This window comes from Bactrocera oleae, chromosome 2 (assembly GCF_042242935.1).
Source record: "Bactrocera oleae isolate idBacOlea1 chromosome 2, idBacOlea1, whole genome shotgun sequence".
Classification (NCBI taxonomy): domain Eukaryota; kingdom Metazoa; phylum Arthropoda; class Insecta; order Diptera; family Tephritidae; genus Bactrocera; species Bactrocera oleae.
In genome coordinates, this window is record NC_091536.1 from 35433530 (window position 1) to 35446417 (window position 12888).

General features: G+C 36.4%; 2 protein-coding genes across 11 annotated transcripts in view; both read right to left on the bottom strand.

Moving 5' to 3' along the window:
* Positions 1 to 12888, bottom strand: part of nAChRalpha4 (nicotinic acetylcholine receptor alpha4) — a 946244-nt gene that overhangs the window by 787250 nt on the left and 146106 nt on the right. The gene's annotated exons all lie outside the window — the stretch shown is intronic.
* Positions 11852 to 12760, bottom strand: LOC138858921 (uncharacterized). The gene has a single exon (XM_070112975.1). The coding sequence runs from the start codon at positions 12714 to 12716 to the stop codon at positions 12201 to 12203; it is 516 nt and encodes a 171-aa protein (XP_069969076.1). The 5' UTR covers positions 12717 to 12760; the 3' UTR covers positions 11852 to 12200.

A 12888-nucleotide genomic window follows, 5' to 3' on the forward strand; every position in this document is an offset into this window, starting at 1 on the left:
AGTGATACTTAACCGGGGTTTACTGTTTACATATTGTAAATCAGAGGAATATTGAATATTTTCTTTAAAAAGTTTCTTGAATTGTAAATCGACAAATATACTATGTTGTCACTTTTATTCTAAAATATTTTAATACTCATATTTGCGGGGTTGTCATTTTTCTCTTCTAGAGGGAATATCAGAAATTTGTTCAATTTATGATTTTTAGCCTTTGCCATCTTCGTGAAAAGACGCTTCTAGGTAAAAGCATGCTCGGGGGGATGTGAGGGTATCTGTTTTTATGAATGAAGCGAGGTTGCTTGTCGAAAGTACGCTTGCGTTCATGAATGAAAATGTTGTTGTTGTGTGATTTACTATATATTTTGGCTTCGGCTATTTGGCTGACATATTGACTTGTGACGATTGTTGTTTTTGTAGAACAATGTTTGTAGTTTTTGCAGGTGACATATTTACATGTGTACGGATATTCATATGTATGTAGGTTGGTTTGGGTATGCATTATTTGTTGGCAATGTTATATATATTACATACATACATATATATGTTGACATATAAATCAATGTGCGCACATATAGCAGAGAATGTTAATATATGAATATTTATATATTTATTAACATTCTCTGCATATAGTGTATTGATAAGTGATAAATTATGATTTGAATTTCTGAATGCGTACATTCAAATGCGCATGTTCAGATAAATGTACATATGACTATTTAAGATTAATATGATAAAAGATATAAAATCATATAAGAATGCATATTATGTAAAAACTATATAATATTTTTAAATGCCCAAATTGTCTATAAATATTATTTCGAAATTCCATAATTTAATAGATCTTATCAGTTTTGCATGCATTCATAAAAATTCGCAAAATGATATTCATATCAATAAATATGATTGCATATAAACGTATAAAAATATAATATAAGGCAAAAGGCTAAAATGCAGCTGTAATATCAAAGCAAGTCTCTGAGCATAATTTTCATTGAATGCTCAGCTCTGTTCACTCGCTACTGTTAAAATTTCTCCTTCCGAGCCAGATTTGGTGAAATTCACTAATAAAATCTTGTTAGGTTTTGACAATTCATACGCTGGTCCGCAATTGAACCTTCTCTATGATATACGTTCTCTGGTTTTAGTAGTAGAATATTAGTAGGCAACACGTACTGTTACTTTAGTAGTATAATATAAGTAGGCAACCTGTACTTAGTGGGACATTTTTGAGTGTGTATTAATGAAAATTTTAGGATTGGTTACTTGTAGATTTATACAATGCACTGAACAAGTTCTGTGGAGTAAAATGACCATCAAATCTATTTGTCAAAATTTTAAGTTAAATAAAAATTAAATGCATTTGTCAAATTAAACCTAAAATTTTTGTTTAAAATAAACAATACATCTATTTTTTAAATAAAATGTGAGACATTAAATAAAAAGAAACGCAAACCCACAAATTTGGAGGCTAGTCCGGGTGAAGGAAATCTTGAAGTGTGGGTTGCAGTGCGTGTGAAATTTGCGTCGTCAAGCGGTGTAAAAATTAAGCATTTAATCGACTGTTTTGTAATTGTCAGCTTCGTCAAATGCTATAAAATTTAATCTTCCGTTTTATAATTTTCAGCGTCATATTACGCTATAACAATTGAACATTTGATAGTTCATTTTGCGGTTGTCAGCGTCGTGCAACGCAGTGCAATACACAAATAAATTTCGAGATATGTATAGAGAAAGCGTCTTTAAACGTCCTACAAATTTTCTCGGAGCATTCTGGCAAGTTTAGTAAGCGTCAGCAGTGTGAAATTAAAGAAAGTTGAAAAAGCTGCACGAGGAACACAAAAGTTGAACAACGAAGCGAAGAAGTTAAACGGAGAAGCAGAGAAGTTAAACGAAGATGCAGGGAAGTAGAACAATGAAGGGGAGGAGTTAAATGGAGCGGAGGAATATTCAGCAATAGATAAATGAATTTGAGGACCCGCTGCTGAAAGAAGCTGCCAAATTGTTTATTAGAAGCCAACTAGGCTTGGTCAGTTGGGAACTACTAAAGCAAGAACTGGTTAGGGAATTTAGAAAAACATTATTGTCGTCAGAAGTGCATAATCAGTTAAGAAGTCGTAAGAAGAGGGAAACGAAACGTTTCGCGAGTATTTGTATGTTGTTACTGAAATTGGCAAGCCACTAGACATTGATACTAAAAGTTTAATATTGTATTTCATTGACGGTAGAACAGATAAACACAAAGCAATACAAAATACCGGAAATAGTACATCTTACTATTAAAAAGTCTCAAAGTCGTATTTTAGGTGTAGAAACTCTACGCATCTCATTCGCGACTGCAGCAGTCAACAAACGAAATGTTTCAAATGTATGTTAATGCTATACTACACAAGTCTTTCGAGTGTAAGAGTATTGAGGGTACAAAAGTAAAAAAGGAATCAGATAAAATTAACGTGTAAATCTTGATGAAGGAAAAATAAGTTTGTCAGTAAAAGTGGTGAAGGTAGGAGGCCTAAAAATTGATACACTGGTTGATACTGGGTGTTGTTTGTGCTTGATTCGGAGCAATATTTTGGTAGTTTTGCGGCAGAATTGGAAGTTCATGGTTTGAAAGCCTTACAGCAGTTTCACATCACCAGCGACGTCGCTATTCTATATTCAGTATTCATAGGCACATCTGTACTAGATAAAGACATTATTGATGTAAAGGCAGAAAGAGCGTAAAGAGAAGTAATTTTGAACAAGAGGTGAAAGAAAGACGTAAAGAAAAACGAATGAAGTTACTAGAAGAGTTTCAGGAGCTATGTTTGAGTGTAGGGGTATATGGCGATAGCGTATGTAATTTATTGAAAAATGTCAATCTACAATGAAGATCGTTTTATGCGATGAAGTACCGGTATTCCAACGTCCACGAAAATTGTCTTCAGAAGACGTAAACGTCGTAACCCAGCAGCCAAGTTTTTCAAATTACGCATCTCACATTGTTATTGTAAGCAAAAAAGATGGGTCAAAAAGGTTGTGTTGAGGCTAAAGGTTGTTAAATAGGAAAATCAGTCGGGATAACTTTCTCATGGCACAGATCGGTGACGTTTTAGACAGGTAGCAGGAAGCAAAATTTTTTAAAACATTGGACTTGGAAGATGGATTTTTTCATGTGCCATTAGCTGAAGATTCGATAAATATACAGCATTTTGCCACAGAGGATAGAATTTGTCGTTTTTTTATAGCTGTTAATGCAGATATTGACTGGTCAGATATCGCATTCCATTAAATACCCAGAGTTTTTGTTGTACTTTCCTTTTCGAATTTAAGGAAATTAGTATTTAACAAATTTTCATTTGGTATATTTTTTAAAATATTAGGGGGGTTCGCCGTTATCTTTTTCAACGGAAACCCTGCGGTTTTGAGGGCTTGTACCACTTGTGATAGTCAAGTAGTACAAGTAGTAAGATAGTAGTAGTATACTCGTATGCTTGTGGAAGACTGTGACTTCCAGACAGGATATCGTCTACATACGTTTGCATTTTTTAACACCTCGGATGCCAGAGGAAATTCTGACTTGGAGTTTTCTGCCATTTCGTGGAGTGTTCGAATGGTTACTGCTGGTGGATTTTCGGAAAATAATTCGCTGATTCTTGATCGTCTTTATGTACGAATATACGCCAATTTAAAATAAGTAGCATTAAATCTGGTTGGAGTATGGGTCCCGTAAATATGATAATTTAGGGAATTTCCTGAGCTAGTGGATATTGAGGCATTAAAGACCACTCTGACTTTTGTTGTTTTTTTATCTGGCTTTACTACTGTATGATTAGGCAGGTAGAATGAGTAGTATTTGCCATTTATGATTTTTTCGCCTGCGCTTACTTCCTCCAAGTGGTCTAAATGGAGGTATTCTTCTAACACACCATCGTATTCTGGCTTAAGCTAACCTTTTTTAAGTAAGTTTTTTTCATACTTAAAAACTGCTGTATTGCAGAGGTGCGAGAGTGACCTAAGGCGAGTGTGTAAGGAAATTGTTGTTTTAGTGGTAGTCGTACGACGATTCATTATCTGATCGCGTAGTTGTGGCTTTGTAAAAGTCTTCACAATACTAATCTTCAAGGGTTGAAATTGTAATGGGAGGAGTTCTTCTAACTCCCGAAATTTTCTCAATTGTTATTTGAGGTATTCGTTTGAAATTTCCTCAACTTGAGTTGTCATGGTGGTAACTGGTTCCGTAACTCATCTACTTAGGCTTATCACTTATCCTCTTGCGAATGGTTGCAATTTTTATGATAGCTTGGAAGCATGTTGTTAGTTGCGGTAAGACAATAAATAGCTTCTGCTTGAATTCGCCTATTCGCTGTGGGGAAATTGCGGTGATGGGGCAGATTTTGTTTGAATTTTTGACTATACTTCCGCCCATTCCCGTGATTACAAAATTGGCTAGTTTTGTGGGCAGTTATAGCCTACTTTGTACCCTAGACGCTATAAATGATCGTTGTGATCCTTGGTCTATTAAGGTCCTAAGCTTAAACAGTTCTAGACGGTGTTCGATGGACACGATTGTCGTAGGTAACAGTACTCTACTTTGGTTTGTTGAAACTTTAATGTTTTTGAGCAGCATAGTGCTTCTTGGCAATTTTCGGGATTTCGCACTTGGGGATTTTCTGTTGCAATTAAACCCGTGGTTCTTTTTATATAATATTTGTGCTGTTTGGGAGTGAAATGAAAAAATTATATATATGAGGCATTGAATGATGTAGTTTATGAGAGTAAACGCAATTGAACTTGCTTTCGCAATCTTTGAGTAAATGCGCATGTGACAAACAGTTTGTGCAAAGTATTTTAGTTTTTAAGACAAATAATTAGATCGGTAATATTCATTTTTTTTTGAATTTCTCGCAAGATTTAAGCTTATGCCCTCCTGTACACAGTTCGCATGACGTTTGTTTATACTATTCGAATGTTTTTGCGGAAGCTTCTATTTAAATTCTGGCTCGGGGTCTGTGGAAGCTTCAATATAGGTCGTGTTGAGCGCTTTTTATTCTAACTATGCTTTTATCTACCCTTTCTGCGAATTCGTACTGGGTAGTTAGGAAATCTTTCATTTGTTGCCACGTGAGGTATTTTCTTCGTGATGAGAGAAGTAATGATTTTGCTGGCAATGCGGAGGTGCATATGTTTACAAGTATAAGGTCCCAGCTGTCTGTGGGAATATTCTGCGTCGATAAAACCGACCAACAGTGAATTGTAGTCTAACAGTGAATTGTAGTCTAATAAAGTCTTCACTTGTTTCTTTTTGCATTTTAGACAAGTTTATTAGTGTTGTTATTTGTTTATCGACCAATATTATTTCGTTTTCATATCTTGCTTTTAGAGCTTCAAAAGCCAAATTAAAATGTTCGTCATTTAATGCGAACTATTTTACTATTGCGCCTGCTTGACCTTTCGTTTTGTATTCGGGGTGATACAAATTTTGTGCATTTTGTAATTCTGAGTGGTTTAATTGGTCGTAGATCTTAGCATTGTAGCTTCATACTGGTCTAAGCAGGTTTCATATTTTGCGTAAGCCGAGATTTTAAAATTTTCCGGTAGATCTGAGCTTGGACACAGCTTGGAGACGAGTCCAAAAATTGTCCTGATTTTTTTTTTTTGATTTCAAATACCGATTCCGAATTGTCGTGAATCGGCGAAGAAGAAAATCGAGTGCAGTACCATATTAAACTGTCTTTTATCTTTTTTATTATGTAGCTTTGAGGACATTTTCCGTCAGAAATCATTTTTGGTACCTTTAGATATTTGAGTTGTTTTAGATTCTTCAGAATCTGCGTTCATTTAAAAATATAAAATAAGTAAAATTTAAATTTGTTTTTCTCTCAGTGTATGCTGATAATATTAGATAAATAAAAGAGATTACCTTTTAGATAAATATGATTTTATTTTTTACAAAAACGGATAAAATCCGTTCAATACTACCCCCCACTCCCATATACTACTAATAATGATTTTCGTTATTCTAACAAGCTAACTAAAACTTATCGAGTAGGATAAGGAGTTATGTATATATAAATGATCAAGATAAAGAGACGAGTTGAACTCCGCGTGACTGTCTGTCCGTCCATCTGTGCAAGTTGTAACTTGAGTAAAAATTGAGAAATCTTTATGAAACTTGGTACACATGTTTCTTGATACCGTAAGACTGCCACGCCCACAAAACGCCATTAATGAAAAACAAATAAATTGTCATAACTAAGCTCCACAACAAGATACAAGACTCTTATTTGGTATACAGGATCACATTATGGAGGGGCATCTGCAGTTTAAATGTTTTTTAAAAGTGGGCGTGGTCCCGCGCCTAATAGCTTTAATGTGCATATCTCCTATACCACTGAAGCCATAATAAAAAAATTTAACTGAAAACAATTGTTTTTGGCATCTCTATCGACGGTATGAAAATGGGTGAAATCGGGTGACAACCCCGCCCACTCCCCATATAACGGTTCTGTTAAAAACTACTAAAAGGGCGATAAATCAAGCACTAAACACGTCAGAGACGTTAAATTTTATATCTGGGATGACATGAGATGACTTGAAAGAAATCGCGTTCAAAGTAAGACAGTCGGCGTGGCACCGCCCACTTTAAGGTGAAAACCCATATCTTGGGATCTGCTTAACTGATTTCAACCAAATTCGGTATATAGCATTCTTCTCATATTTCTATGTTATAGTGCGACAATCGGCGAAATCGGATTACATCCGCGCCTATTTCCCATATGACACCATTTTAAATTCCATCTGATTCTTTCACTTTCCATTATCAAATCGATCAACAATGATTGAATCGGGGTAAAACTTTGAGTGAATAATGCGTTTAAAGTATGTCATCTAAAATCAATTCAAAACTGTTCAAGCCCCTAAGTACTGAATATGTGGACCTCAGTGCCTATAGTTGACTACTTACCGAAAATATCGGTCAATGTGTTACATGAGTTGAATCGGATCAATACTTCCTATAGCCCTCATATACTTAATACAAATATTTTTGAACTTCTGGGTTACTTTATAGTGCATATATCGGCTAATATGTGAGTTATTTCAATGAAAATGAGAGAGCGTGTTTTTTTACCTAGCACGCATGTAACTAATGTCAGGATTTTCGAACATTCGTCTGACTTTACTCCATATGATTGGTGATGGAATGTGAGGTACCTGAATGAAACAGTAGGAGCATTTTATTAGTCTGTGGCCTGTTAGTAGTATGTAGTATTGAAAAAATTGATACAATCGGGTTATACTACCTTCACCTTTCATATACTACTTATAATACTTTTCGTTATTCTAACCAATTCTATGCCCAATATGTCGGTCAGTGAGTATTAACATTCTTTTTATACTCTCGCAAGCAGTTGCTACAGAGTATTATAGTTTTGTTCACCTAACGGTTGTTTTTATCACCTAAAACTAATCGAATTAGATTTAGGGTTATATATATACTTGTATAAATGATCAGGATGGAGAGACGAGTTGAAATTCGGGTGACTGTCTGTCGGTCCGACGGTCCGTCCGTTCGTGCAAGCTGTAACTTGATTAAAAATTTAGATAGTTTTATGAAAATTGGTGCACGTGTTTCTTGGTACCGTAAGACGGTTGATATTGTCCGACCGCCCGTCCGTCCGTGCAAGCTGTAACTTGAGTAAAAATTGAGATATCTTTATGAAACTTGGTAGACATGTTTCTTGGTACCGTGAGACGGTTGGTATTGCAGATAAGCGTAATCGGACCACTGCCACGCCCACAAAACGCCATAACTAAGCTCCGCAATAAGATACAAGACTGTTATTTGGTACACAGGATAACATTACGGAGGGGTATTTGCAGTTAAATTTTTTTTTTTTAAGAGGGCGTGGTTTTGCCTCTAATAGGTTTAATGTGCATATCTCCTAAACCGCTAATGCTATAATAACAAACTTCACTGGAAGCAAATGTTTTTAGCAGTTATATTGACGGTGTGAAGATAGGTGAAATCGGGTGGCAACTCCGCCCACTCCCCATATAACGGTACTGTTAAAAACTACTAAAAGCGCGATAAATCAAGCACTAAGCACGCCAGAGACATTAAATTTTATCTCTGGTATGGTATGAAATGACTCTATAGGAACCGCATTCAAAATTAGACAGTGGTTGGACTACAACCACGCCTATTTCCCACATAACACCATTTTCAATTCCATCTGATTCTTTCACCTTCCACTATGCATATCAAGCAACAATGATTATATCAGGGTAAAACTTTGCGTGAATAATACGTTTACAGTATGCCACCTTGTGACCAAAAATTGTCTAAATCGAACCAAAAATGTTCAAGCCCCTAAGTACTAAATATGTGGATCCCAGTGCCTATAGTTGACCTTCTACCGAAAATATCAGCCAATCCACAAAGAAATCTCAAACGAGTATACCATTTGACTTTGCGAGAGTATAAAATGTTCGGTTACAGCCGAACTTAGCTCTTCCTTACTTGTTTTTAATATAATTTTCGCTGACGCGAACTAAAATATAGCAATAAAACTGAGACTAAATTTCTGACCTTTAATATAAGTCAAGAAGATAGAAAATTTGATTGTAATTTAGTCACGATTTTATTTAATAAAGGATGTCTAATTTTTTCTCCAAATTTTTCTTATATAAGGTTTGAAGGAATTTCCTGGCATTATCGGGGATATATTGACCCCAGCTCCAACATACTTTATGTAAAAAGTTCGAACTTCCGTTTGGCTTTATATAAACGTAAAATATTTGGTCAAGTAAAAAGTTCGTTCGGGTTTTATCTAAGAGATGGCGTTATTGTCCATAGTACTAGTGTTACGCATCATGTCATACTATACGGCGCTGAAAACGAGTTTATTCGCGCTAAAAGTTTGTCTTTGACAGTTTTTCGATTGATTTGCTCAGTTCGTTGTGAGCGCTCGTCAAAAATGGACACCAACAAAGAGAAAATTCGCTATATTTTACAATTTTTCTTCGATTAAAGCGAAAAAACAGCCAAAGCGGCTGAAAACAATAATTTAGTTAATGGGACCGATACTGTAAACGAACGTGTAGCACAAAAGTGATTTGCTAGGTTCCGTTCCGGTAATTTCGATGTCAAAGATGCACCACGCGTCGGGAGGCCTGTCGTCGAAAATTGCGATAAAATCATGGAAATAGTGGAAACAGACCGTCACATGAGCACTTATTTAATTGCCGAGGAACTAAAGATAAACCAGAAGACCGTTTGGAACCATTTGCATAACCTTGGATTCAAAAAGAAGCTCGATGTTTGGGTGCCACTTGAACTAACGCAAAAAAACATGATGGTCCGAATTTCCATCTGCAAATCGCTGCTGAATCGCAACAAAATCGACTCGTTTCTGAAGCTGATTGTGACTGGCGATGAAAAATGGGTCACTTATGACAACATCGAGCGCAAACGGTCGTGGTCAAAGCTCGGGGAAGCGGCTCAGATGATGGCAAAGACCGGATTGAGGGCCAGAAAGGTTTTGCTGTGTGTTTGGTGGGATTGGCAAGGAATTATCTACTACGAGCTGCTCCCCTATTGCCAAACGCTCAACTCGGCCCTCTACTGTCAACAACTGGACCGCTTAAAGGCAGCACTCATCCAGAAGAGGCCATCTTTGATCAACAGAGGCCAAATTGTGTTCCATCAGGACAACGCCAGGCCACACACGTCTTTGGTGACACGCCAGAAGCTCCGGGAGCTCGGATGGGATTTCTTAATGCACCCACCTTATAGTCCGGACCTGGCACCAAGTGATTACCATCTTTTCCTGTCCATGGCGAACGCGCTTAATGGTGAGTTAGCCTCAAGAGAGGCCTGTTAAAATTGGCTCTCCGAGTTTTTTGGCCATAGGGACTCAGTCTTCTACGAGAGGGGTATAATGAAATTGGCATCTCGTTAGCAACAAGTTTACGAACGAAACGGCGCATATTTGACTTAAATCGGACAAATGTACACAAAGTTATCATATTTATAAAAATCAATAAAAAAACCGAACGAACTTTTTACCTTACCTAATATTATATTAGATATACAATAGTTTAATGCCGAAAAAGTGTGAAATCGGTCCACGCAGTATAATGTTTTTCGTTAATTTGATCATTTAATGAAATTAAATAACAGTTTTTCTTAAAAATAATGTGGTATATCGCTGCATATGAATGAAATTGGTCTAGACATTTGTTTAGTCCTTATTACCCTAATATACTGATTTCCGCTCCTTTGGTACAACAGCAACCTCATATACCCCACATATTAAATCTAGCCCCTTTGGGTCACTTTATATCACATATAGCATGCTTGAATTAAATAGCTTCGTTTTGTTAAAGTTAACATTTCGGAGAAAAAAAAGTATTGACACTAAATAAATCTATGATCAATAACATAAGTTAATAAGATACCAAATAATAATCGAATAATAAATGTTGAATTCTTTCGCAACAGAGTATAGTTTAGTTCACCAAACGGTTGTATGCATCATGCATATCAGTTTTGCGACACATTTTAATATGAAGGTCATGAGTTGAGCTGTAAACTCAAGAAAATTACATTTAAGTACTTTTTGGGATTTACCCAGCGCCGTTGGCAGCTTATGAAAAGTTTGGATATTAAGACAGAAAGAAGAAAATCTACATACCTGCTCTACATATGTGTATACCATACTTAATTATATGTAAGTTATTGTTAATTTAGCCTTCATGAGCAGACCTTTCAAAAGACAAACGCAATTTACGGAGGGGTTTTCCGAGCACTTATTTATTTATTTATTTCATCTGGTACAGGTCTATAGAGATGTTTAACATCTGTGCATAGAACCAGGGCATTACAAAAACAATATATTTAACATCTTATTTTCTAATATTATAAATATTCTAGCATGGATAATAGTACATTATACTAAATATTGCGTGACAAAGTTATACATATAAATTATATATTATACCAAGTAAGAGCAAAAATTAATCACTTAATAGATAGCTAAAATTTACTATATTGATAAGTTATTTATCCAGGATTTTAGATTTTTGTTAAGAGATTTTTTATTACATGTTAGAATCTTCAAATTATTAGGAAGCATGTTAAAGTACTTAATTGCTATATAATATGCATTTTTAATGCTAATTGACTTTTTAATTTTTGGTAATGTTAGAGTATTAGCTCTAGTTTGTACTTGTTTGGTAAGATATTTTGATTTACACTTTTCATAGTATTGTATTATAGCCTTAACAATAAAAGTTTTCTTGATGTCAAGTGGCAAATTAGTTTCATAATTGTTTTCAAAGAACTTTAATAAACGGTTTTGCATATTTGTTATAGGCTGCAGAGCATTTTTGTAGGCTCCACCCCAGGCAATTATTCCGTAATTGATTACACTTTCGAAAAGTCCATAGTATATAGTTTTTAAGATTTTTATGTCAACCCATTTACTCAATTTGAAAAAGAGGAAAGCAAAGTATCTGACTTTTTTGGCCAGCTCGTTCACATGAAAATTCCATTTCATATGTGTATCAAAGTACAGACCCAGATATTTGCTGTGATCTACTCTTGTGAGTTCTCTGTTGTTTATATTTAGTATATAATTGACGGTGTTGACTTCACTTATTCTTTCACCTTGGGTGCGGTGTTATACTCACTTTTTGTCACAATTGTACTACTTTTAGTAAAAACCTCTTTATTTAATTTTTTTTAAACTTTATTATTGTGAAAATATATTTTTTTTCTTTTGACACTTTATAATATTAAAAAGTTCACGTTCTTAGCTTTAAGGTTTTAAATAACCTGTCATACACTTTCAGGTTTTGTTTAATTCACTTCTACTTTACTTCGATGATAATCACTCGGCCGGGAACGTTTTGATATAGAACCTTATAGGTCATGGACGAAAGCGAAAAGAGAGCGCATCCCGGTCTGACTGGCCCTTTTGTTCATTCGGGTGGTGGAAAAGACGGTGGTTGCAGTGTGGGTGTATAGTGTGGATGTATAGTGTGGTTGGTTAATTGTATATGGTTGTGTTGGTGAGTGATATGGTGTGTTGTAGGTGGTGTATGATGTTGCATTGTGTTATGTTGTATGGTATGATGTTGTACAGTGGTTGTGCGCTTAGTTGTACAAATGCCGCGGGATTAGAAGTCGCATGAACATCCCGGCCCCCCTAGGCGAATTAATTGCCTAGAAGTCTCTGCAACTGTTGCAGAGTGCTCACTACGGCGTTCAATCCGGTTGCCCGTTGCCGCTGGTTGCGATGACCATAGGGTGGTGGAGGTGGCCGCGAGCGTGCCCCTCTGGATGGCTTCGGGCGATGTATTCTTTGGCGCTGGACGGGATTCCCTTGTTGTCTGTGCCGGTGACTGGTCTGCGTGGTGGACGGATTTGCACGTCGAGGGAATCGATGGAACAGAGTATGATGCGGTCGTTGGCAATATTGGCACGATCCGTCGGTTATACACTCAAAGGTGGAGTGACTATCTGCCAAGCAAGTCATACAGTGTCCGTGGGCTCTGGCGATCTGTTGGCGTTGAGCGGGCTTCATGCTTTTGAAGATGGTGCACCTCTTCAGGACGTGAGGTCGATGGCATAGACTGCATCGTGGAGGCAGATGCTCATCAAACTGCTCCTCGTTTGCATCCCTGACTGCTGCTGCAGATGATTGGCTGTGTGGTGCCGTGGCGCTTTGCATCCTTGGTGCTGCGATGGGTGGACCAGATGCTCTAGGCGCAGCAATTACGGCCCTCACAGTCTTGGGAGCGCTGTGTATATCTTCTACGTCCATTTCTATTGGAATAGGAATATATTAAAATATGGTTTGGCTCATAATTTTGAATTATGATATTTGTTACTTGGCTTAAATA